The sequence below is a fragment of the Sorex fumeus genome, unplaced genomic scaffold, assembly GCF_029834395.1.
Source record: "Sorex fumeus unplaced genomic scaffold, SorFum_2.1 ptg000020l, whole genome shotgun sequence".
Classification (NCBI taxonomy): domain Eukaryota; kingdom Metazoa; phylum Chordata; class Mammalia; order Eulipotyphla; family Soricidae; genus Sorex; species Sorex fumeus.
The window spans coordinates 20,461,893-20,489,514 of NW_026606077.1; the positions used below are offsets into that span (position 1 = coordinate 20,461,893).

The window sequence follows — 27,622 nt, forward strand, 5'->3', positions numbered from 1 at the left end:
AAGGACTTGTGTTAGGACTGCTTGGTTCTTAGAGGTCTCCTAAGGGTGCTCTCTGCAGATATTCTTGGCCCAGAGATAAAGATTCTATGAGCTGTTTCTCCAGTGCCGTTTCTGTCTGTCCAGGGAGGGTTTCTGTCTACTTTACATCTTTTCTTCACACAACACTCAGCCTTATGGGCCACTGTTGCCTCTGTCATAAAGAGTCCAGATCTTCTATATGCACGGATGCCTGTGCACATTTGGGTCTCCAGCACAGACCTGCACACTCTAGGACCTCTCTTCCTTGGAAAGAAGTGTTTGGGGACTTTGTTTTATTACCTGACCATGTTCCTGAGGCTCTAACCACAGCCGCAAGTAGGTCATAAGTTATCTCTTACAAGTAGTGTTTCTTCCATCTCTGCTTGACTAGATTTTTGTCCTGATGTAATTTGACCTTAGAAGTAGTAGACAGCTCACAGAGTCGCTCCTCGTAGTACTCAGGGACCATGTGCAGTGCAGGGGTCCCACCTTCATGTGCCTCTTCTGTGCTCTATTGAAAATAGCCATTAATGGTATTTAATTGGTATTAAAATTCAAGTAGGTCAGTGAACATAATGAACCAAATAGAAGAGTAAGCATTAAAATACTTTCCGTTGAACAAGAGAGAGAAAGAAAGGAGGTAACTCTTAGTTATGCTTTCATACATAGCCTCCTAAGCAGCACCAGCAAACCAGAGCAACAGTGACAGAACTGTGTCTGAGGAAGAAACAGAGTAGCCTCTCAGGGAACTCAGGATGGGACAGATTCACTCTCCAGACAGCCTTTTAGCCACCTTTTGATCCAACAAGTTACTCCATGTCTCTTTCCACTTCTGTAAAATAGAAATATCAGGAACATACCTCAGAGTATTCTAGATGAGTCCTTAGCACCGGGTTTACAGACTGCCCAGCAAAGAGATTCCTCTTTTATTGTTAGTGGAATAAAGGCTAATGTCACATAAGAAGATAAGCTTTAGCTGTAGAACCGCAAATGAATTCAGAGGTAGCCATTCCTTTCTGGTGGTTCATTCAATTTCCTAAACATTTCACATCTTTGCTAGGCCGCATGGGTAATAGCCGAAGTGCCCTAAAGATGATCATGGAGGAATTACATGATGTTGATAAAGCAATTGAATTTGCCAAGGAGCAAGACGATGCAGAACTCTGGGAAGATTTGATTTTATATTCCATCGACAAACCACGTAAGTAGAGAAGTCCTCTATGATCATTTTTTTTTCCTTCTTATATAGCCTGTCACATCTTGAGTAGGAATCATCTTAAGATACAGTGAGTTAAAAATATCGGTAAATATCTTTAAGAAAAAATAGGTCAGTTGCATGGTAACGATTTTCAATATTATTCCTGTGCAGAGAAGCCTGGCACCTTGCTTTCCCTGGATGTGATGAAGAACAAATGGTTAACCTGATAATACTGTGTCCCCTTAAAGCATGTTTATCTACTCCATCCAAATCGAGTAAATGTAATTTGCCGTAGTTTTGTTTTTGCTTTATATTTTGAATATAGGGGACATTTAATTGGAAAGTATGTGGTTGTTACCATTCCTTTTGTGGAAACATAGATGTTGTCCATATTGGAGGTCTGCTGCTGTGGGTTTTAGGGGTATTTAATCCTGTTTGCTGGCCTTGCTGGCCCACTTCATCAGTACAGACCAGCAGTGAAAGTTTGCTGGCGTGGCACTTGACCATTTGCATTTGATCTCCCATTTTGGAGAGAAGAAAAGTTGTTAGTTTGATCAGAACCCAAGTCCAGGGACTGGAGCAATAGCACAGTGGGTAGGGCATTTGCCTTTCACGCAGTTGACCCGGGTTCGATTCCCAGCATCCCACATGGTCCCCTGAGCACCACCAGGAGTGATTCCTGAGTGCAGAACCAGGAGTAACCCCTGTGCATAGCCGGGTGTGACCCAAAAAACAAAATAAAAAAGAACCCTAGTTCTCATTTGAAGATAGAAAAATGAATAATGGCAGTAGTCAGCTGTTCAAATTTTCTTCGAACGAGAACACAATAATATTATCAGAATTGATTTCCATATTAAGATAGGTACATTCCAATGTGTCTTTATCTAAAAATTAATTTTCTAAATAAAGTTTAAGAATCTTAAAGGAAATGAAATGAGTGTAATTAAACAAATCATGGCCTTGCATCTCGCCTGTATTGGCATCTGGGCTTAATACTTGCCTGCTATGTGATTCTACATGAATTCATCTGCCACCCCATTCTTTTTCCTCTACAGTGAAGATAAAATACCATCCTTACCTTGCAAAACAGTGAAAAAGTGTATGATAGCTGAGCTCATGTATTCTCAGTAAATAGTAGTTATACCCTTTTGACAACACAAACTGTATTCTAGAGTAATAAATTATTCTCCAATGATTTTTTTTTTCTTTTTGGGTCACACCCAGCGATGCACAGGAGTTACTTCTGGTTCATGCACTCAGGAATTACTCCTGGCAGTGCTCGGGGGACCATATGGGATAATGGGATTTGAACCTAGGTTGACTGTGTGCAAGGCAAATGCCCTACCCGCTGTGCTATTGCTCCAGCCCCTCTCCAATGATTTTAAACTCTTCCCATTTAGCTTCTTCTTCATATCTGAGGAGAGTAAAGAAGATTTTTTTTTTGAGAATTTAAAAATTCAAGTGTTTTGTTTTTTTCCATTGAATTACTTTCAGCCTAAAGCTGTAGTAGATACACTGCTTATATATTGGTTTTTCATGTTGTATTTTGTAGCATTTATTACTGGCTTGTTAAACAACATTGGCACACATGTTGATCCAATTCTGTTGATTCACCGTATCAAGGAAGGGATGGAGATTCCTAATTTAAGAGATTCCTTGGTTAAAATTCTACAAGACTACAATTTGCAGGTAAGTAGCCTATCTAGAAAAAATGAGCATGCTTGGTAAGTTGACTGGCTATTGGATAGAAATTACTAGGGTTTATTTCACATAGCAGTCTCACAATTCAGTATGATTGTTATCATTTTATTTAAACTCAGATATTTGGGGAAATTCTCAATAGACAAACTAGAAATAACATTCTCTAAGGAAACCACGTGATAGTTTTTATCATCCCTGAGTTTTGTCCTCTTGATGAGCAGGTCTTCTCAGACTGATTACTGTGATTGGGTAAATACAGCATAGCATTGTTTGAGTGGTTACAGTGGGCTATTTTATCAACCCACCCAAAACATCTTAAGTGGAGTGAGTGTTGTGTTCATTTGGGAGAAGATATTGTACAACAGGGAAGACTCTTGCCTTGCATGCAGCCAACTGGGTCAGCACCAGGTGTCACATATGGTCCTGTGAGTACAGAGCCAGGAGTAAGCCCCAGCCTCTCATTTTCACTACACAGTCAAACAATAAGAAAAGCTAAAGTGTGTTTTCAAATAAAATCGAAAGGATAAAATATCAGTATATGCAGTTGTTTTAGTAGCTAACTTTTGTATGGTATTTAATTGGTCTCTACTAATAATTACATTTCTAGGTAATGAGAACTATGTAAATTTGTCAAAAATGTGTGAGCAGTGAGCCACAGGACTGTCCATGCCCCTAGCTTTCTGGGCTAATTGCCTAGAAAGAGGGATTGAGACTGTGACTATGTCAGCAGTGCAGAGGCTCAGGGAAACAGCACATTTCTCAAACTAGAGATGCAAATATGAAAAAGGAATAATTCGTTTAGCTCCTTCCTTGGGTTAGATATCTTTGTTTTTTAATTTTTATTAGTGAGACATCATGAGGTACAGTTGTAGACTTAAAAATTTTTGTGCTTGGGTTTCAATTATACAATGATCCCTCCACCAGTGCCCATTTCCCACCACCACGGATCCCAGTATCCCTCCCACCCCTCATCCCCCCCATCCCACCCTGCCTCTGTGGTAGGGCATTTCCTTTTGTTCTCTTATTGGGTATTGTGGTTTGCAAAAGAGGCAATGGGTGACAATCATGTTTGGTCTATAGTCTACTTTCAGCTTGCTTTTCCCATCCTGGGAGGATCCTCCCAACACCCTTTATTTGGTGTTCCCTTCTCTATCTGAGCGAAACTTTGGTACATTTACACAATGGAGTACTATGTAGTTGTTAGAAAAGATGAAGTCATGAAATTTACATACAAGTGGTACTACATGGAAAGTATGTTAAGCGAAATGACTCAGAAAGAAAAGGATAGACATAGAAAGATTGCATTCATCTGGGGAACATAAAGTAACAAAATAGGGGATAGATATCTTAAGAGATAGCTAGATGGTTTCTCAGCACATCTGGATTTGGAGCTTGGAACGTCTTTGTATATCAGAATTGGTAAGAGCCAAAGGAATGTAGATCACCATAAAATTCATTCATAGCCAGGGCTTTGTAAGGAGTGATGCTGCAAATCACTTTCACCAAGACCAGTTCCCAGCCTCAGAATGAATGAGTACTCCCTGTCTGGATCACTTTTCTTACATCCTTTTGTTTTAGCAGTCTTGTTTGACAATCATTTCATCTTCACAGTGATCCTGTGGGAACTATAATCCTTATTTTAGAGATGAGAAGACAGTTTCAAAAGCTTCCAGTTTGGGAAGGTGATGAACTAAATTGAACCCAGACTCTCTGGCTAGAACTCATGTATTTCTCACTGATTATTCTGTTGATCTCATTCTTGTACTTGCATTACACTGAAACAATACACAAGATTGTCATGGATAGTGAAAAAGTAGCCTCTTGCCTTTAAAGCCTGTTACCTTTAAAAAATACGTGATCTTTTTACACCAGGTACTAGATCAGACATTGTGGCTAACAAGGCACCTGAGTTTTCTTGATCAATTTTCCCTTTAAATTGATTTAATTGAATACAGCAGTATGTTGAATGCTTCACACACCACGATCAAGTTAGATTTATTCCAGACATACAAGGATGGTTCAGTGTTTGCAAATCAGTTAATATGGTAATAAAAGTAAAAACCATATGGTCGTCTTTATAGAAAGGAATGAAAGTGTTGAACAAATTCAATGCCTATTCTTTTTTTTTCTTTATGTAGGAATACTGCTATTTATTCAGCCACTGATTAGCTGATTGAATTGGGCATGAACTCCACCTTACTTTTTTTTCATTTTTTATAATTTTATTTATTGAATCACCGTGAGAGCAGTTACAAAGTTTTTGAGTCTAAGTCTCAGTCATACAATGAAACACCCGTACCTTCACCAGTGCCCATTCTCCACCCCCAACAACCCCAGTATACCCCCATCCCACACCCTACCCCTACCTGTGGGGCAGATGATTTCCACATTACTCTCTCTCTCTCTACTTTGATTACATTCAATATTTTGACACCAAACCCACCATTATTATTTGAGATTTTACCAAATACTCAGATCTGCTGAAAAGGCAACAGTAGACAATTTGTTTTCTATTGCTGGTTATGAATAACATATGATGTCGCGTGACTGCAGTAGTGACCATGCAATTTTGAAATTCCAAAATTTTAACACTTAAATCTGGAGGGATTTCTGCCCAAACCTGCTGGGTTCCGAGATTTGCTCCTGAGTCTCTGGAATCATGGCCGTTAAGCAGCGTGATCAGGAGCCAGAAAGGCCGTTCATGGGCAGCGACTTGGGTCTCATTGGGACGGGGAGGAAAATGCTGTCTCCAACCCCATCCCATGAAGCCCCATGTGTCTCATCACTGAGGGCCCAAACCTGACTGTCCAGTGGCCTCTGGTGGATGGAGGCCACTGAGCCGCCTAGGGGAGCAGGCAGAGGGACAACACCCTTTTCCCCCCTGGGGTGACCCAACAACAGTAACCTACTGCACGGTCCGGATGCATTTCTGCCAAAAGCCACTGGGTTCCGAGATTTGTTTCTGAGTCTCTTGGATGATGGCCATTAAAGCAGCTTGATCAGGAGCCAGAGAGGCCGTTCATGGACAATGACTTGGGGTCTTGTTGGGGGGGGGGGGGAACGGGGAAGGACCAGCTCCACCCCCATCCCGTGAGGCCCAACGTGTCTCGTCACTACTGCGGGCCCAAACCTGACTGTCCAGTGGCCTCTGGAGGATGGTGGCCACCGAGTCACCGAGGGGGACAACACCCTTTCCCCCCTGGGGTGGCCCGGCGACAATAACCTACTGTGGGGTCCAGACGCACTTCTGCCAAAAGCCACTGGGTTTCGCGATTTGAGTCTTTGGAATCATGGCTATTAAGCAGCTTGATCAGGAGCCAGAAAGGCTGTTCATGGGCAACAACTCGGGGTCTCATTGGGGTGGGGAGGAAAGGTCTGGCTCCATCCCCATCCCGTGAGACCCCGCGTGTCTCATCACTGCAGGCCCAAACCTGACTGTCCAGTGGCGTTTGGAGAACGGTGGCCACTGGGCCACCAGGGGGAACAGGCCAAGGCACAAAACCTATTCCCACCTGGGTTGGCCCAGCACCAGTAACCTACTGCAGGGACCGGACGATTTTCTGCCAAAAGCTGCTGGGTTTCGAGATTTGTTTGTGAGTCTCTGGGATCATGGCCATTAAGTAGTTCTATCAGGAGCCAGAGAGGCCATGCCTCCAATTATATAGCTGAACCGGAGGTGGTTTGTGGGTGTGTCTCCCACATACCTAACTTTTGGCCGTTTACTTTCTTGGTAAACTTTGCTCCAAGTTTCTGGGGTCTGGCCAAAGGCACAGCAGCAATTTTGGGGTGTCTGGAAGTCTGACAGTGCCATCAGACTGCTGATGCACTCGCCTCACAGGTACAGATTGACCTGCTCGTGGCTCCATACCCCCCTTCAATGCCTATTCTTAATGAAAATTCTCAACAGAATGGAAATGAGGGAACTTGTCTCCATATTTCACTTGCTGTATACATCAGACTCATAGCAGACATCATCTTTAATGGAGTGAAACAGGAACAAGATGAAGTTGTCCATTCTCAGCACTTTCAGTATAGTCTTGACATAGCAATCAGACAAGGAAGATATACCAAAAGGATTCAGATTGATAAAGAAGTCAGACTAACTATCACTATTCGCGGACAACATAATATTTTAGACACGAGAAACCCTAAAGACTCCATCAGAAAACTCCTAGAAACAGTAGATCGAGGAGGCTAGTAGAGTAGCCTGCTTAATAAATTAATGCACAGAAATCTGTTGCATTCTTATGTGTAAACAGTGATGTAGAAAAAAATTAACTCTCATTTATGATTATGTTGAAAACACTCAAGAATTCAGACAAAATCTAATAAAGAAGGTGAAAGACCTATTTAGTAAAAATTATTATTTCTGGAAAAAAGAAGACAGGAAATGGAAACATATTCCTTGTTTGTGAATTGAAAGAATCACCATCATTAAAATGACCATCTTTCTGACACTGTGGTAAAGACAACAAAAACAAACATAAATGAATATACATCAAGTAAAAACTTTTTGCACATCTAAAGGAACTCAAGATATGATAAAAAAAAAAAAAAGACATCTTCCTTTCTTTTTCTCTTCTTTTCTTTTTTTCTCTTGTTTGTTTTGTGCCTGTCACTCCTGGCAGGCTCAGGGGACCATATGGTGTACCCAGGTATTGAGCCCTGGTCAGCTACATGAGAGGTGGCAGCACCCACCTGCACACGGTCTGCCCATCCCCCCTTTCTCTTTCTTTTGTCCCAGATAATATTGTTTTTAAATTTCAAAACCTTAGAGTGTTTGTCTTTCCCTCCTTATTTCTCTGACGTTCGTTGTCTTGATAATGAGCAAAACAAACACCAGCTCTGAGTCCTTTATTGCTGTGTTCTGAAGGAGAGTCAGAGACTAGGGAAAGTGACTTCTCATTCTAGCATGGGCACCGTGCTGGGGCTGTAAAACCAGGCAACCATCCATCATTTGTGGTTTGAGTGACAGGCGCTGCGGTATGCTCAAGACAATGTCAGCAAAAACTTCAACCTCCTAGGAATATTTTAAAATAAAACATTGCAGAAAGTTGCCTGTTTTTTATGGCATTTCCCCCACAGCAGCTGTTTCTAATGAATCATAATAACTTTGCTGATGTACAGTTCTTTAATTGTTTTATGAAATGACTGTGAGATTGGTGTTTTGCTTTTGGTTGAGATTATTATCAACGAAGAGGAACTGCAGAGAAATTAGGAGAAATCAAGAGAGTGGATAGTCTCATGTGGCTTTCCAAAGCAATCATATAATTACACTGTTATTCAAATGTGCAGAAGCACAAGATACACTAATAATGAGTTGATTGTAGAAGCAACAACTGCTTTTGAAAGGGTTGATGGTTTCATGGGTCATGTTAATAAAACATGGAATTTTTTAAAACTTAGAATTATGGAGTGAAACAAAGGAACATTAAGAAAAGAAGAGGGGTTAAGCAAGATATGAGAAGTTGGGCCATATGTTTGAATAATCTTGGAATAATAGTAGCACATTTCATAGTGAAACTAATTCCTATTTTTTTTTTCTTGAGATGAAAACTGCGCCATTATGGAGATAAGATATTCTAGTAAAAAATAGAGATTCCTCTGGTCCTCATAAGTGCTGAAGGATGAGTGTTTTACTCAGGTGGGGGTTAGGGAGAGAAGCTTGGGGAAAATAGAAGGGCCTGTTTAAGAAATGACATAGTGTGGAGGCGGGGAAAGCAGTGCCACCAGCAGGGGCGAGTGCATCAGCAACCTCATGGTGCGGTGCCCTCAGGCTTTCTGCGACCCCAAAATTGCTGTTGTGCCTCTGACTGGACCCAAAAAACTCAGGACCAAGTATCCCGAGAAATTAAATGGCCAAAAGTTAGGTATGTGGGAGCCATACCTACAAACCACCTCTGGCTCAGCTATACAAACTCATTTATTAGCCGTGCTTCAGAGACCCGTAAATAAATTTCCAAAGAGATCAGAAGCCACAGTTTATCTCGGACCCGCACATGGCTGAACAGACCGGGGTAAATCGGAGGGAGGTGGGTCAGCCTGGTGCCAGCCCAAGCAGAGCCCCCGGCAGCCACTTGCTTCCACAATCCAATACCCCTGGCCAGACTCTACCATCTCAGGACAAACCTCACCAAGATATAATCTGCTAAAAATATGAGTAGGCGGTTTTTGTAACTGAAATCTCCAGGATTTCTCTGTCGGAATAAGCTACTAAAATCTCCAGGTTTTCTCTGTCGGAATAAGCTACTCCCCCAAGTTCCCTGTATTTCCGGAATCCTCAGCAGTCACATCCACACTCCAAAGCTGCCACCCAGTTTAAAAATTACTCCAGCCTTACCTTCCCGATAAAAATACTGAGCACCCTGAACAAACAGGATGATCTCTTAACATTATGGTATTGCAAACCATAAATGCACAAAAGGGGGAGAGAGAGAAATAAGAAAAGTCCCTGCCATAGAAGCGGGCGGAGGGGGGTGGATGTTGGGGAATGATAGGAAGGAAACGGGGACATTGGTGGTGGGAAATGTACACTGGTGGAGGCATTGGTGCTGGATCACTGTTAGACAAAAACCCAACCATGAACAACTTTGCAATAATCTGTCTCACGAATATGCAATAAAAAAAATGGTGGGGGGGAGTTATGTGGAGTTCATGCCTGCTTCAGTCAGCTTAATTAGTGGCTGAATAAACAGCAGTACTCCTACATTAGAATGGAAGGAAGGGAGGGAGAGAGGGAGGGAGGAAATTACATAATGGGATCGAAGAGATAGTTTATTGAGTTGGCACATACCTTGCATGCCACTGACCCATTTTGGATTCTCAGCTGTGTAATCTTCAGACGAATAGGAAAACTCCATGGTGCTCTCTTTCACCACGTGCATTCAATGGTCTCCGACCACTTCCCCACCCCAGACGGCCGATGCCGTTAGCTGATGAAGGAGGAACGAGGGCCAGGCTGATTGATTATCAGTTGCCCTTTATTCCATTCTCCCCACGCGCCTGTTCCAATTTCACTGAGCTCCCCTTTCCAGTCTCACAGTGCCCCTCATTCCCGTCACCTCCTGTCCCACACGCTAGTCTCTCCATGCTTTGACTCACTGCCTTGTTCTCTCTCACCTCTTCCCAACTCCCTGAATTGGTGGAAGCCACCAAACCCAGGTCCAATCAATATATGAAAGCCCTTCTTCCCGTCAAGGGCAGAATACCACTTAGGGGTGTTTCTCCTCTCCTTAGTCCATAAACTTAATTAGCATCTTAATTAACATCTTAATTTTACTTCTTAATACTAGTTATTTTTTATGGACGCAATAAGAGATACATTAAGCTTGTAGGGTGGCTCTCCTGGGGTCATCTCACTATAGATCTCAGACTACAATGCTCAGGCCAGATTAATCTTTCCTAACCCCTCAAAAGCAGGGTCCTATCTAGTTGTACTTTTTGGATCGTGACAGAATTTGTCCATGACCACGCTCTTATAGTTAAGTATTATGGCACTTTGGCCTGGCCCATTTCGATGCCAGCTTGCTCTGGGTTCTTCCAGTCCCTTGCCAGGACTCTGCTTTTGAGGTACTAGGAATTAAGGGCAACTGAGGCTTAAGTCAAGAGAACAGATGCCCAGGAGTGAATTGGAGTCAGTTAACTCCCAAGTTACAAAAGCATAGCAGTAACTGCCTTCTTGTGTCTATACAAAAAGGACATTGCTCTGAATTAACTATGCAAAGGACTTAAGGAGAAGAGAAAAGCAGTATTTACAAGTTAGCAGACTCTGATTAGGGGATAAAGGTAATTAACCAGTTGGGAAAGCAGAGCACAAAGAAAGAGGTTACAAGTAAACACAGAGGAATGGGAGCACTGTGATGGGAGTAACCCAGTAAACCTAAGCTCCCTGTGGCAAGGCAGAAAGGACAAACCAATGTTATCCTAGACCCAGTGTCCCATATGGTACCCTAAGCACAGAGCCAGAAATAAATCCTGGGCACTTCTGGGTGAGACCCCCACCCTGTACCCCCACACAAAAACATGAATTACATAACAGGGCCAAAAAGCTAATTCCTTAACAGGGTTAAGGTGTTTGTTTTGCATCTCATCCACCTGGGCACTGCCAGGGGTCCCTCCTTAGCATAGCCATTGTAGCCCAACTTCCCCCCTACAAAAAAGATACAGGAAAGAAAAAGAAATTTCATAATACAGTCTGACGTAAGCCCACTGAAGCTCCTTGAGGCCTCAGGATGCATCATTTCCTCAGGTGAAACACACAAGACCAATGAGAGCTCAGCACGGCAGAATCTCAAAACAATATCAGGAGGAAGATCAGCATGAATGAAGCCTGATGCAACAATTTTGATTTTTCTGAAGACCAAGAATACTAAATCACTCTCAAAGGCTTTATTAATAAGTTCATTTGACATACATAAATATATAGCGAACAACTAGATGTCACAATCAATAATAGAACAAAGTGACGCAGTGCAAGAATGTCTGAAAAAAAAAACAGCTAGAACTTCCAGAAATTATGTTGTATGTATTTAAATTAGCAATTCAGTGAGCAGGGCAATGGATTAGACCCAGCAGGAAGGCTAATTAAAGAGCTGAAAGACTTATATGATGAAATTTTATGCAGCAAAGAGAAATTAAATAGAAAATACAGACATGTTAACAAAGGCCTGGTGGAAGCTGAAATGAGAACCTTCTTACCAAAGGAGTCCCAGAGGTGAAGAAGACTAACTGATGAAATGGAAAGCCTCTAGCAAAGTTGATGAAGAGAAAGAAAAGAAAATGTTAGGACCGCCTGTTGGTGCAGATGTGACTTATTAACTAAGTCAGTGTTCATTCTCTTTATTTGAAAACTCTAATAAGTAGAAACACTCCTTAGAAAAATGTTACCAAGATTTATTCAAATAGAATAAAACCATATTCATTCAATCAAAATAGTTAAATTAGTGTTTAAACATATAGGCCCAATCAAAGCATTTTCATAATTTTTTATTTGTTGAGATACCACTGGTGCACAAGAGTGTGGGTATTTGTTTTGTTTTGGGTAGACAGTGTTACCACACCTCACCCAAGGACCTGGGCATCCACCCAAGTCCGTGAGACTCCACCTGCATCTCCTGTTTTTTTTTTTTTTTTTGTAGTCCTCACATTCTGCGTCTGAGTGAGATCATCTAGTCTTTGACTTGCTTCTTCTGTCCCATTTTCCTTAGCATGACGCTTTCCAGTCCACCCACATCACCAAAAGCAAGACTTTGTCCTTTCTTACAGCAGAACAGTTAGTATTCCATCGAGTATGTGTGCCACCAATTCTGTATCCACTCCCTGGACACTTTAAGTTTTTTTTTTTTTAATTAGTGAAACACCATGAGGTATAGTTGTAGACTTACAAATTTTTGTGCTTGGGTTTCAATTATACAATGATCAAATGTCCATCCCTCCACCGTTGCCCATTTTCCATCACCACAGATCCCAGTATCCCTCCCACCCCCCATGCCCCCCATCCCACCCTTCCTCTGTGGCAGGGCATTCCCTTTTGTTCTCTCTCCCCTTTTGGGTGTTGTGGTTTGCAAAAGAGGCATTGAGTGGCAATCATGTTTGGTCTATAGTCTACTTTCAGCATGCTTCTCCCATCCTGGGAGGATCCTCCCAATACCCTTTATTTGGTGCTCCCTTCTCTATCTGAGCTCCCTTTTCCCCTAGTATGTGTGGCTGGCCTTTTGCCTTTCTACTTATCCATTCACTCCAACTTATTATCTTCTTCCTTCATTCCTACTTTATTTGTAGAAAAAGGGTCTCTTTAATGTTATTGCAACTTTGGTGCAAATTTTTTTTTCTTTTTGGGTCACACCCTGCCGTTCTTCAGGGGTTATTACTAGCTCTGCACTCAGGAATTACTCCTGGCAGTGCTTGGGGGACCATAGGGGATGCCGGGGATTGAACCTAGGTCAGCCCTGTGCAAGGCAAACACCCTACCTGCTGTGCTATTGCTCCGGCCCCGCAAAAAAAATTTTTTTAATATGTTAGCTGTCCTAGGAATATTGATGTGGTGAGAAAAGATGTGCAAGAGATAGGAGTAATTTTTGAAACAGATCATCTGGTTTACTTTACAAATGTTAGTAGATTTTTTTATGCCAATGGTTTTTTTCACCCCTATACAAAAAATAGACACCCTATATGTCTCCCCACTGCTGATCTCATGCTAAGTTTTTTGATTTGGTGTTGCGGTTTCAGTTTTTTCTGGTTGCAGGGATCAAACCCAGAGCCTCACACAAGAAAAGGTAAACTACACCCCCAGCTCCAAACTCAGTTGTTTCAGAGCCTTTTTATTTCCCTGTAATGGGCTGCTCGGGCTGTTTACAGGTGTTGGCTGTGGAGAACGGCACTGCAGTGATCATAGACGCCTATATGTATCTTTCGAAGGAGTGTTTCTGCGTTTATGGCTGAGATTTGGGGGAGTGAAGTGCTGGGTCGTGTGTATTTTAAATATTTTGAGGAATCTTGATACTCTTTTCCCCATATCCCTGCTGGTGCTCAGGACATATTCCTGGCTGTCTGCTCAGGGATGGCTCCTGGGAGGCTGACCCCGATCACATCTGGAGCCAGGCACGCGCCTGTGTACACAGCAAACATTTGATGCCCTCGTTATCTCTCAGACTCAGTCTGGCCTTACTATGGACCGTTCTCTCGGGTTTGAGTTGGCGTCTCACTGTCTGCCAAGCACCTCCCCGGTGATGGGAGAGGATGACCACTCTCTTGTGTGCCGCATGTCTCTTCCTCAGGGAAGTATCTCTTCAGCTCCTTCCTTCCTATTTCCAAATGAGGGCGTTTGATTTGATATTGACTCTTGGGAGTCTCTGTATGCCATGGACATGAACCTTCTCCACATATATGGTGTGCAAATCTTTTCTGCCTTTTTGTAGGGCCCTTCTTGTTTTAGTGGTAGTTTCTTTAGCTTTGCAAAAACATTTTCATGTGATATAATCCTATTTTTTTGGTTTTGGTTTTGTTTTCCTTCATATTTCATGAGCTCGGGTCCAGGATCTGAGTCTTGGGTATATTTCTAGTTAGCTTTTTGTGTATAGTGTATGAGTGGTCCTAGTTCAATCTTTTGTCTGTAACTAACTGGTCAGCCATAGGCAATTAAATGATAGATTTTATCAAACTGAAATAAGTAGCCAACATCTAACATAAGCTTTTCCAGAGAATGTATTATTAGCAAATCAAATCTGGCTCTTACATTATTAAATGTATATACGTAGCATAAGTGTACATTTCTCTCCAAAGTGGTCATCGTTTATATGTTAAATAAAATTCTGATCAAAACCCAAAAAAAAATTTTGTGAAAACTGCTAAACTATACCAAATGATAAGCTTATGTACAAAGGAAAAGGGTTCAGAATTATTCTAAAAGATAAAGGTGAGTAGATTTTTCTGGTACATAGGACTATAAATGATAGAAAGACCTTGAAAATAGTTTGACAGTTTTTTGGGTTTTATTTTTTTTTAATATAAGCACATGCTATTTTATAGGCATATGCTGTTATTCCCTGCTGGGGGATCAAATATCCCTCTGACTTGATGACTTTCGGTCATAGATGCTGTAATTCCAGCTGCATATCCACGTTTTAGGCAGGACAGAATGGGAAATGCAAGGCCTTTTCCTAATGAGATTTTGCATTTGCTTTTTTTTTTTTTTAATAGTGAGGCACCATGAGGTACAGTTGTAGACTTACACATTTTTGTGCTTGGGTTGCGATTATACAATGATCAAACACCCATCCCTCCACCAGTGCGCATTTCCCACCACCTCGGATGAATGCTTCACCAAGAATACTCTATCCGGCTAAACTCTCACTCCAAATAGATGGAAAGCTACACTATTTTCTAGATAAACAGCAGCTCAGGAACTTCATAGACTCAAAACCAAACCTAAAACAAGGACTAAAGGGGCTACTATAAGACAAGACAAACCCTACAACCACAACACACCCGCACAGAAACATGACACAAAACCCCATAACCATACTCTCTCTCAATGTCAACGATCTCAATTCACCATTGAAGAGACACAGAGTGGCAAAATGGATACAGAGACGGAACCCAACATTCTGCTGCCTACAAGAAACTCATCTCAACACTCAGAGCAAACACAGACTCAAAGTCAAAGGATGGAAAACAATCCTGCAAGCAAACAGCTCCTGTAAAAAAGCTGGGGTGGCCATACTAGTATCTGACAACATTAATTTCACCCTGAAAAAGGCTAGAAGGGACAGTGAAGGCCATTTTCTATTCATCAAGGGATACGTACAACAGGAAGAGATCACACTCTTAAATGTATACGCACCTAATGAGGGAACAGCCAAATATTTAAAACAATTGCTAACAGATTTTAAGGAGGACATTGCAAGCAGCACAATAGTACTTGGAGACTTCAACATTGCCCTATCACCTCTGGACAGATCAACAAGAACAAAACCCAGCAAGGAATCATTGGCTTTGAAAGAAGAAATAGAAGAGAGAGGGCTTATAGACTTATACAGGGCTTTACACCCCAATAAGAAAGAATACACATTCTTCTCCAGTGCACACGGAACATTTTCCAAAATAGACCATGTGCTAGGACACAAAACATACCTCAACAAAATAAGGAAGATAGAAATAGTATGAGCCATCTTTTCAGACCGTGATGCACTGAGGATAGAAGTGAATCACACACAGACACGGAGAACCAAATCAAACACCTGGAAATTAAACAACTCGATGCTGAACAATGAATGGGTCAGGAACGAAGTCAAGGACGAAATCAAAAGATACCTGGAAACAAATGAGAATGAAGACACGAGCTACCAGAACCTATGGGATGCAGCGAAAGCTGTATTAAGGGGAAAATTTATAGTTCTGCAAGCATATCTTAGGTCTGTAGAAATGGTGCACATAAACAACTTGACCTCACAGCTCAAGTCCTTAGAAAAGGATCAACAGAAAGAACCTAAATCAGGCAGAAGGAAAGAGATCATAAAACTTAGAGCAGAAATCAATGACATGGAAACCAAAGAAACAATCCGAAAGATCAATGAAACCAAGAGCTGGTTTTTCGAGAGAATAAACAAGATAGATAAACCACTCATAAAGAAACAGAGAGAACCCTAATAAACCGAATCAGAAATGAGAAGGGGGATATCACAACAGAAACCAAAGAAATCCAAAAGATCATCAGAGACTACTTTGAAAGTCTGTATGCCATGAAACAAGAGAACCTAGAAGAAATGGACAAATTCCTGGACTCCTATAAGCTCCCAAAGCTGAATCAAGAAGACCTGGAGTATCTGAATAGACCTATTAACATCAACGAAATAGAAACTGCAATCAAAAGCCTTCCCAAAAACAAAAGCCCGGGCCCAGATGGATTCACTAGCGAATTTTTCCAAACATTTAAAGAGGACCTGCTGCCAGTCCTTCTCGAGCTCTTTCAGGAAATTGGAAAAACGGAAACTCTCCCAAACAGTTTCTATGAAGCCCATATCTCTCTAATACCAAAAGGAAACAAAGATATCACGAGAAAAGAAAACTACAGGCCGATATCCCTGATGAACACGGATGCAAAGATTCTCAACAAAATACTAGCAAATAGAATTCAACTACTCGTCAAAAAGATCATACACCATGACCAAGTAGGATTCATCCCGGGGATGCATTTGCTTTGAGAACAGACGCTTGAGGCTCAGTGTTTGGCACCATTGGCCCAAACTTTGTCATATACTTGAACTGAACACACACTGAGTGGAACTGGAGTTCTGCTTGTAAGGAGGGAGAGGAGGGGCACGTGTTCATCAGCTCTGTGCAGCTGGAACAAGCTGTTCTGAAGTACAAGCAAATATTAGATTTCTTCAAGGTAGAGCCTGGAGCCTATTTGATTTCCATATGTTTGAAAACTTTTATATTTAGAAAGAGAAAAATAGCTGAAAGCTATTGGGAAAGGCTCATGGAAAGTAGTATTCAGAATGTGAGCTGTGATTTAGGCTGTTTGTGTATTGAAAACCTAGATGACATTGGACAGTGCCCACACCTGAATGTGTGAATGAGGTGAAGCTTGCAGGAGTCAGGGAGGGACGAGGAGGACAAGCATCCACAACTGGACGGGGGAAGGCAGGAGTCCACAGCTGGAGAAGCCGCTCTCCAGGAAAGTTAAGCTGTTAGGATCCATGAGCATCAGAGGGTTGACAGTCGGCTGAGTTGCCGGAACCTCAGCCATCAGTGTCTTGGTAGAGGCCTTCAGGGGAAGCCCCCAAACAGGCCAGACCAGTGTCAGTAGCAGCATGTTCTTCCTCTGTTGCTGGAGTTGTTTCCACTAGAAATCCACGCCAGCATCCAGTCTCACCTGCCTTAGGCAGTGCCTGTGTCCTGCTGCCTGGTGTGTGTCCCGTGGCCTCTGGCTGGCCTCAGGTTCTCCTGAGCAACGATTTCTTCCCCGGGTGATAGTCTGATTTCTTTTATACACTGACCTGACCTGAGTAAGAATTAAAGCCCTTCACTCTTTTTATGATTTGAAGTGTTGTGTTTTGATCAAGTCAAAAATAACAGACGAAGCTGCACTTGTGCACTTTTTCTCTTGGCCACATGCCTTTGCATACTGAAGCTTTTTCCTCGAAAATGCTTTCTTTGGGCAGACAGATTGTACCAGTCTAGAGAGCTCCAGTGCTATTGAGGAAGTGGATCTGATAGGGTGGAGAGTCCCCTTACCCTGGGAGGCACGGAGAGACCAGACAGACAACGTTCCTACAGGAATTCAAGCGGGGTTTTATTCAGACCAGCATGCTGGGGCTCTACAACGTACCCAAGAACGGGCAGAGGCTGGGAGCCCCGAATTCAGAAACAGGTCATCTTTTATACAGTTTGAGAACAGAGACCACATATTTTGCACATATTTTGCCAATACGTGTTTTGCTGGGTTCTTTGCAGTTTTTCTTGGAATATCTCGACCCGAACATCTTAACCCGGTCACATAGTTTCAGTTTCCAGAATGGTCAAAACACTCTATCTATCTTTAAATAGTTATATCTTATTTATCTAGCCCATACCTTACACATCTACTGGGTTCAATCCAATTTTGTAACCGCAAGGCTGCTGAACTGTTTACAGAAAGCAATTTTGCAAGTTAATTCAAGCAAGCAAGGATTTTAACTCCTTCCTAGCCTTCCTAGCTCCTTTCAGATCCTCTGAATCTGCATTTTTTTCACTGTTTTGTTTTCTACATTTGGAGCTGCAGTAGCTTCTGTCTGCACTGCGGGCCCTGCATTATTCATGCCCAGGGTCTTAGGTACCTGCTGATTTTCAGACCTCTCCCTTTCATGTGTTTCACCAAAACACCCTGCAAGTGACGTTATTCTCCTGAAGTTTTCATTTTGGTATGAGACACTGAACAGCTTTACGTGTTTGATTCTCCATGTTCTTTGAGGATGCTGAGGGGGCTTTATGTGCCACACACAGCCAGTACTCAGGACTTCCTGCTGGCCTAAATTTTCTTACTGTATCAGAGTATCTCGCACATTTTACTGCAGTAATTTGTTCTCATCTTCCAGTGTGCCTGAATGATGCCTATTAAAGTTTTCAGTGTCTTTTTAAAGTGAATCCAAAAGAAGTTAATATTAACATTTTAAGAATAGAAACTCTGTAGAAGTTTTAGTCATGTCCTTTCTGCTCATCAGTAGTAGAAATTGTATCTCTGGGCTTACTCTGGACATCAGTTGTTTTCTGGAATACTCACCCTCCTCCAGAGCGCACAGGCTGGTGGGGCCCTGTGTTCCCATGACCACATCAGAGCTACCCATGTCGCCCACTCACCAGCACCTCCAGGAACACTTGAATGTTCAGTGTGCTTGATGGGGAGTTAATGTTGGGCATTCGCATGTTTAGTGATCTGGTCTTCTGGTTTTGTTGCTGATTTTCTTTTCTTTTTTTTTTTGTGTGTTCTTTTTTTGAACATAAACATTTAAACATTTACTTGGGAAATGAAGGGAAGGAAAGAGAGAGCTCTGTACTCCGGAGAGAACATGGGCTTTGCTGGAGTTGAAAGAGCCAAGTACACATCCTAAACCGGAGTAGGGCCATTCCCCATAGTGGGGGCATGCACCTAAGAGTAAGATGGTTCCAAGTTCTTTTTTTTTCTTTTTCAATTACATTTTTTATTAGTGAATCACCGTGAGATACTGTTACATACTTACAAACGTTCGTGTTGCGTTTCAGCCATACAGTGATCAGTTACCCATCCCTCTACCAGTGCTCATTCTCCACCACCAATATTCCCAGTATCCCTCCCACAATGCGCACCCCTTTCCCTTCCTCATCCCGTCTCTGTGGCAGGGCATTCCCTTTTGTTCTCTCTCTCCTTTTGGATATTTGGTTTGCAATAGAGATATTGAGTGGCATCGTGTTCGGTCTATAGTCTATTTTCGACAGCTCCCAACCCGAGTGGGTCCTCCCAGCAACCTTTACTTGGTGTTCCTTTCTCTGTCTGAGCTGCCCTTTCCTCCAGTATGTGAGGCCGGCTTCCAAGCCATAGGGCAAACCTCCTGGTCCTTATCTCTACTAGTCTTGGGTGTTAGTCTCCTATTCTGTTACTTTATATTCCACAGATGAGTGCAATCTTTCTATGTCTGTCCCTCTCTTTCTGACATGACACGTTCCATGTTGATCCACTTTAATATGCAAATTTCATGACTTCATCTTTTCTAACAGCTGCGTAGTACTCCATTGTGTAGATATAACAGAGTTTCTTTAACCAGTCCTCTGTTCTTGGTCACTCAGGTTTTTTTTCCAGATTCTGGCTATTGTAAATAGTGTTTCAATAAACATACAAGTGAAGATGTTATTTCTACTGTACTCTTTTGTATCTCTAGGATATATTCCCAGAAGTGATATTGCTGGGTCAAATGGCAGCTCAACTTCTAATTTTTTGAGAAGCGTCCATACTGTTTTCCAAAAGGGCTAAACCAGTCGGCATTCCCACTGTCAGTGAAGGAGAGTCCCCTTCTCCCCACATCCACACCAACACCGGTTGCTTTTGTTCTTTGGGATGTAGGCTGCCAAAATGTTCTTGCCCTTCACATTCCTCCAGGCAGGAAGAGGGTAGAGAGGAATAAAGGAGATAAATAGCAAATAGCGTACAGAGGAGCAGGGGGAACTGCATTTGAAAACCCCTTTAGTGCTAAGATGAAGAAAAAAAACCTTCCTGGTGATCATTTTTGTTGGCAACACCTTTAAAAATTTCAGAGTTGAGGTTAATGTGGATCTTTAGCCCCTCTCTCTCATCACATTTCAGCACGGCCCAAGCCCACACTCCTGGCACTGTGCTGAATGGTCCAGATTCCAAGGGAAGGAAAAAAAGACAGGTTTCATTCTGGAGGAGATTCTGGACAGAATTGCTGTCTGTGCTGTGGATTGTTCCAAGTGGACCTTGTACATACCAGGGATCCAGTTCATACTTGTGCTGTAAATGAATGAATCTGTGAAAAAATGGTGATATTGAACCAGGAGGGATTCCACCTAGGGAAATGATGTAAAGATCATAATGAGTCAGAGCACCCAGCAAGCTCTTTTGCAGAGAATCTGTATTTAGGATCCTCAAAGGATAATAGTATCTTTTTGATTTCATAAGTGCAGCAGACCCAGGAGTTAAAGTGACAGTCACAAGAGAATGGAGTTCAAAAGTTTGGTTTGGGGTATTGACGGCAGAGACAAGCAAGTATTCTGGAGTATTTTATGCTCTTTGTTTTCTAAATCCCCAAAAAAAGGAATCCTACCATTTTTTTAATCTTTTTTTTTTAATTTTTACTAGTGAAACACCATGAGGTACAGTCGTAGACTTACAAACTTTCATGCTTGGGTCTCAGTTATACAATGATCGAGTACCCATCCCTCCACCAGTGCCCATTCTCCACCAACACTGATCCTAGTTATTCTCCCACCCACATCCACCCCAATTCCCTCCCACCCCACCCTGCCTCTGTGGTAGGGCATTCGCTTTTGCTCTCTCTTTCCTTTAAGGGGTTGTGTGAAATAGAGGTATTGAGTGGTCATCGTGTTTGGTCTATAGTCTACTTTCCGCACGCCTATCAACTTTTGTGTTCCACTATATGCATTAGATTCTGCTTCGTGAAGGCTGCAAGAAGATTCTCGTGGCTGACTCTTTGTCCTTACTAAAGAAAATGCACCGTACGCAAATGAAAGGTGTTCTAGTTGATGGTAGGTCAAAGCAAAATGGATATATTGGAACTGTCAGCTTGCTTTAAGAAAACAGTGCAAGTGGGAGCACGGTATAACCTGGAATGTTTATTTCCTTGCAGAGGAAAATATCTGTGAATCCTGCCTTTCCCCTATTCTTCCTTCAGGTAAGATGGGTGGGAGGAGAAAAAAATTTCCCATATACCTGTTACATGATGAGGAAGATTAAGATATGAAATTATCTACTCACTTTGTATGAAATTATGTGACTTTGAATATAATACAATTTTGTTGTTTCGTTTTGTTTTGTTTGGGGTGCCATTCCCACAATGCTCAGGAGTTACTCCTGGCTCTGCACTCAGGAATCACTCCTGGAAGTGCTCTGGGGACATGTGGGATGCTGGGGATTGAGCCCAAGTCAGCCACATGCAAGACACGCCCGACCCGCTGTACTAACACTGCAGCCCCCTAAGAATGCAGTTTTGAGAAGAGTTTCCACCCTACTCAGTTGACTCTTAAGGCCACCATTTTTTAGAGCTGAGGTCTCAGTCTGTCACACTTTTTAAAGCTTACTGCTTTAAAGCCCACATTGGTGGCCTCACCCCTCTGGGTCTCATTCAGTGGTTCCCCACTGGAACCTTAGAACCTGGATTCTCTCTAGTTCCCAGATGAGGCTGATGCTACTGATTCATGGCCGTTCTCTGGGAACCACTGCTGGGGAGAAAAAAAATAAAATAACTTTAAACAAAATTGTACAATTTATGTGGAACAACCCCACGTGTAGCTGGGAAAATGTTCTGAAGATAAACCTACCCTTCTGTTTAAACTTTTTCTCTGCTGTGTGGTTATATGTACCGAAGATATTGCATGCTTCAGTACAGATAGTATTTGCAATCTGTTTAGAATTGTGATTCCCTGAAAGATAGAAACATTTATGTGTAGCTCTTGGTATGTGATGGATATACAGATGGACAGATGTAAAGTCAGAAGCACCTGATGTATGTGTCATGGCATGAGAAGAAGAAATTTCCTAATTTCTAAGTTGAAAAGAAAACGTAGGACAAGATTTTAAGAAAAACCCTTCTAATATGTAAGTTCAGCATGGAGAAGTACTACAGGAGCTATCAAGAGCATTTACTCCACATTGTTTAATGGGACTAGAACAGGAAATGAACAGCAAACTTTTTTCTAAAGGAGTTCCAGGGCTGGCATTAAAACATCCTAGTAGCACAAGAAGAGAAATGGGCTTCCTCACATCCTAAGCAGAAAAAGTCCGTATGCATGCATGCTGTGTGCAAAGGCTAGACTCTTAGTTTAATATGCCATGGATTCTACATCTTACCCGAAGTAAGCTGGCCACGCAGAGCTCGAGTAGAAATGTAGCAGTTGGATGTCAGGTCACAAGCACAGATGTTAGCTCAGCTCTGCCCTCGACATCGTGAATGGCTTGGCAGAAGCAGTAGGTGAGGAGCAGAAGGCGTTTTCAGAAAACCATAGAAGTGACATCATAGCAAAGGTTTGGTCTAGAGAAGGTGAGGAAGGGGCGAGGGCAAGGACATTCAGTACTTATTCTCATTTGCCGTGAGTTTGCCCCCCGACGTAAAGACTGGCCAGGTTGAAAAGAAAGATGGCGGCCGCACGGGAGCCTTGTGGAAAGCGGGTTTGAGCCGGGCTCGGGGGAGCGGCGGGGACCTCATGGGAAGGGGGGCTTTGTGGGCCGTCCCCCACGCCCCACCGAGGTCGCCAGCTGCCCCCACGAGCGGCTCTCCGGCACGGCCACGGCCCCGGAGGCACAAGGACTTAGCACAGAGAACCAGCCGCTTGGAGCAGAAAAGCAAATGGACTTGTGTTGATCCGCGCCACCAAGCCTGCCCGGAGGGGGAAGGGCGTTGACGGGCCCGCCCGCTCCTCTCTGGAAAGAAAGATGGCGGCCGCACGGGAGCCTTGTGGAAAGCGGGTTTGAGCCGGGCTCGGGGGAGCAGCGGGGACCTCATGGGAAGGCGGGCTTTGTGGGCCGTCCCCCACGCCCCACCGAAGTCGCCAGCTGCCCCCCACGAGCGGCTCTCCGGCACGGCCACGACTCCAGGGCACAGAAACCAATCTCTTAACTAGCTAACTTTTAATAGAAATTCTTCCAGGGTTAATAAGTAAAATAGCAGAAATTCAAAACCCATCATTTTATTCTTAAACCAAGTTGTAGAAAGCAAATCATTTCACAACGCTGTTTCAGCATGTCTGATTGGGGGGGGGGGGGGGGGGTCGTAAACTCTAAACAATAATTGTGCATCTTCTATCGAAATAATCTATCTAGTCAAAGTAGATAGAGTATTAACTAGAACTCATCTGCCTCACAAAGAATTGGGAGGGGTGGGAGGTGGGGGTCTATTGGGGTTCGGGGTTAAAAATGAGTATTGGTAAAGGGAAATGTGTTTGGTATCTACATGACTGAGACCTAAACCCGAAAGCTCTGTAACTTTTCCCACAGTGATTCAATAAATAAATAAATTATAAAAAAAAAAAAAAAGACTGGCCAGGTTGCCTGTGAGCCTCATAGCAAAGGACTGTAGCAGGTCCTGCTCACGCGGCCCTGCCAGGCACGTGTGAATGAGCAGCTGACTGGCTTCCCAAGCTCCTGGCCTGCTGTGCTGAGTCTTTCCCCTTTCTGCCCTGCCCAGATGCTGCCAAGCCCTTCAGCATGGTGGTCTTCCACTGCCGCCACATGTTCCACAAGGAGTGCCTGCCCGTCCCCAGCATGGTGAGTCTGCAGCCGCGGACGGACTCAGGGACATGCTCACAGTTGGGACCCATCGTTCCAAGGCTGCAGGGATCTCAGAATCATTATTAGAGTGTTTTATCACACATGAGGTTTATACACACTCGCATCTCAAATGTTGGTTTGCTTAATTGCTGTACCAAGTTGGGCCTAAGAGATAGTACCAGGGTCAAGGCACGTGGCTGACCCAGGTTTAAACCCCTGCAACATACATGGTCCCCCGAGCACTGACAGGAGTGATCCTGGAGCACCACTGGGTGGCCCGGAAGTCATATGTGTGTTTATTCATTATAAAATCATAATTATCCGAGTAAATTTGTTGAGGCTTGGGTGAAGTCAGTCAGGAGAGGGACAGATACAAAATGCCAGAATGGCCTGTCTCATGTGAATAGAAAGGAACACTGAGGGGTAAGAAATGGCCAGAGTCAGCAGCACCCAAGAGACTTTGCAGAACTCAGCCTGCCAGTGAGGACTTGGGGGAGGTGCGGGACTGGGTCGCTGCACCCAGAAAGCCTTGTCACTGACAGCTAGGTGAGTCAAACTACCTAAAATAAAAACAAAACATTGGAAACAAAAGTTTACGGTGAGGGCAGTTGAACTACAGAGCTATGAGCCCAAGAGAGCTGCTAGGTGCTGGCCACTTTCGCATCCCAGTGTACGCGTTGCCACATGGCTGCTCCGTGGGGTGGGAGGTTTCTGCCGCCTCCCACTCCCGACTTTGCACTCTCATCTGCTGCACAGTGCTTGGGAGAATCAGTGCATGCAGAAAAAGGCACCCCAAGAAGGGCAAGGCATGATTTCCTTCCTCCTCACACCCCAGCCAACACCCCTCAAATACTCCGAGCATGAAAGTGGTAAGAGAAGGCTTGTTTGTTTGTTTTTATAATCTGTGTTTTTAATTGCATTTTAGAATTCTCCTGCGCAGTTCTGTAACATTTGCAGCGCTAAGCACCGTGGCCCAGGAAGTGCCATTTTGGACGTGAAAAAATAGCCCGGCTGTTTCTCATCCATCGCTCCTCAAGAGACTGGTTTTGTCACAGCTGAAGCCTTCGTTGACCCCAGTGTCTGTTTAGAGATTTGTATGTTTCTGTTATGTCACTTCATTTTGACCTGACCAATAAAGATTTCCCCTTGGTAGAGGAGCTAGTCTCTGCCCCCCCCCCCCCCATGCCATGGGACATTGAAAGTTTGTCCTTTGGCCCTGCTTTATTTGGGCATGCAGGTGCGGGTGAGAGATCCCTGTGGCACACTCAGCTATCCAGTGTCCGGGAGTGGGCCCTGTCCCTGGAGCTCTGCAGCTGTCCAGTCCGCTCCTGCACTGGCCCTTGCCCGACAGCCGGCTTGCTGCTCCGCTCTGGGTTTGGCTCTCCACATCCCCATCGCTCTGCTCATCTCCGTAACAGGCTTTAATGGAGGCATGATGCAGCGTGTCACGACACTCCTTCCTTGACAGCGGGGCCCCCTGGATAGGCCGACATGCAGTTTTCTGTTGACCGATGACACGCTGATGTCATCCTTGTCTAATGACTGGTACTGACTGGCCTGGCAGGTCCACAGCCCTTGTGACCAAATAAATCACTTTCACTTCCGCTGGTGAGAAATGGCATAGATTGCAGAGAGAAGACAGGTGGGTGACACTGTAGCTTTGGGGGAGGAAGGGAGGAGGGGAGGTAGTGATGCTTAGCTGCAAAGAGTGAAAAGGCATCATTATTCAGAAGGGCTAGAGTGTGCTGATTGTAGCACTGTCCCCCTGTTGTTCATCAGTTTGCTCGAGCGGGCCCAGTAACATCTCCATTGTGAGACTTGTTGTTATTGTGTTTGGCATATTGAATACGTCATGGGTAGTTTGCCAGGCTTTGCCAGGCGGGTGAGATACTCTTGGTAGCTTGCTGGGCTCTCTGAAAGGGACGGAGGAATTGAACCCGGGTCGGCCGGGCCGGCTGCATGCAAAGCAAACACCCTAATGCTGTGCTATCACAGAGTGTGCTGATTAATCTATTTTATTAAACCACCATGAGATACACAATTACAAAGTTTTTCATGATTGGTTTTCAATCATAGTGTTCCAACATCCATCCCTTCGCCAGTGCAACCATCTCTTCGCCCAGTCCCATCATCAGTATCCCCAGTTTAACCAGTGACCAGTGACAAATCAACATTCATTTAAAGTTCATTTAAAGCCATGGTGGTAAGTGGTAAGTACATACTGCTTCAGACCTCCAGTGCCCTGGCTTTGATTCCTGGCACTCCGCCCCAGGTGGGAAACCAGAGTTCCCAGGCCAGACAGTGGATGGTTCATCGTGTATCACTTTCTTTTCTAAATCTTAAGGTTCTTCCCAAATCTGCCTGTATTTCTGTAACTTCAGTGATTTCAGATAGCTGTGGGGCTTATTTTTTGGCTTGTATTTCTATTCCGTACTGTTAATAGTTGTTTTGAAAGAGCAGTATGCCGTATAAACTTTTTTCACAATAGAAGTGACACTCATTGAAGACTAAAGCCCTTCCAGTATCTAATGGCTCTCAGTATCTGACTCCTGCTTCCCCTGACACAGTCCACCTCCATTTGCTCATAACTCACACTTCTGGCCTTCTGTAAGTATTCATTAAGGTCTTTTTGCTTGTTTTATTTTTTTTCCTGCCTGATATTTCTGATCCTTTTTTTTTTCCACTTACATGGTTGTTCATTTTCATCTAATTACGTTACATGTAAAAATTGGTCTGTATAGCCAGATATTTAAAAATACATAAATAATAAATAGGGACCGAAGAGATAGCACAACAGGTAAGACACTTGCATGCAGGCAACCCAGGTTTGATTCCCGGCATCCCATATGGTCCCCTAAGTACTGCCAGAAGTGATTCCTGAGTGTAGATCCAGGAGTTACCTCTGAGCATCAACAGGTATGGCTCAAAAAGAAAACCAATAATAAAAAGTACATTGTAAATTAAAATAGAATGGTTTAGATTTAGGGAATTGAGCAAGGTTTTAGGAAGGAAAAACAAGCAACCTGGGTTTTTCTTCTAAAGAAAGAAAAAATACTCCTTTTTGGGTTGCATGACGCTAATCCTTTCCACTGCCATGGAATGTTCCATATCATTGTTAATAAAAACAGTGTCACCAATTAGCAACTTTTAGCAAAAATCAAGGAACTGTGCTCCACAGTCATGAGGGACAGCAGAAAGCAACAAGAGCGGGAGTGTACTGGGAACATAAACACAAAGAACACCAGAACCCTGGAACTGCTGTGAGGTTGATAGGATGATAGATAAAGGCCTTGGGCCAGTTTCATAGAAATAGCAAAGGAATGAGTGGCCTCAGCTGCAGTGAATTTCATACTCATCCATATTCACAAAATTTGGCCAGGAGTGCAAATTCCTTCTTTAATTTTTTCAGTGTATTTGACATCAAAAGCAGCATACCTTTTGTCACTAGGTGTTTGTTTCAGTCCTGCTCTGTATCATGCTTTAGAGACACATTTATGTGCATTGGCTTCCTCTCAGTACCTTATATAGTGTTCTGTGTATAAGTAGAATTTGTAGATGGTACAAGTTAGGTAAAAGTAATTCACAAATGAAGTGAAGAATGAAACTTGTAATAGTAAGCATGTATGCATGACAGAATTTAATAGAGTTATAAAGCAAAATTCTTCAATTATGCATTTTTAAAAAATTTTACTGAGGAACCATGATTTACAAAGTTATCATAGTTGGTTTCT

General features: G+C 43.1%; 1 protein-coding gene across 1 annotated transcript in view; it reads left to right on the forward strand.

The window, feature by feature from the left end:
- Window positions 1–25,043, forward strand: part of VPS41 (VPS41 subunit of HOPS complex) — a 193,512-nt gene extending 168,469 nt beyond the window's left edge. Inside the window, exons 24-29 of the mRNA XM_056113358.1 lie at window positions 1,079–1,219; window positions 2,769–2,905; window positions 21,055–21,154; window positions 21,256–21,300; window positions 23,809–23,888; window positions 24,817–25,043. Of these exons, the coding sequence (XP_055969333.1) occupies window positions 1,079–1,219; window positions 2,769–2,905; window positions 21,055–21,154; window positions 21,256–21,300; window positions 23,809–23,888; window positions 24,817–24,897 (584 nt within the window). The 3' untranslated portion in view covers window positions 24,898–25,043. The remainder of the gene's footprint in view (window positions 1–1,078; window positions 1,220–2,768; window positions 2,906–21,054; window positions 21,155–21,255; window positions 21,301–23,808; window positions 23,889–24,816) is intronic.
- The last annotated feature ends 2,579 nt before the right edge of the window (window positions 25,044–27,622 follow it).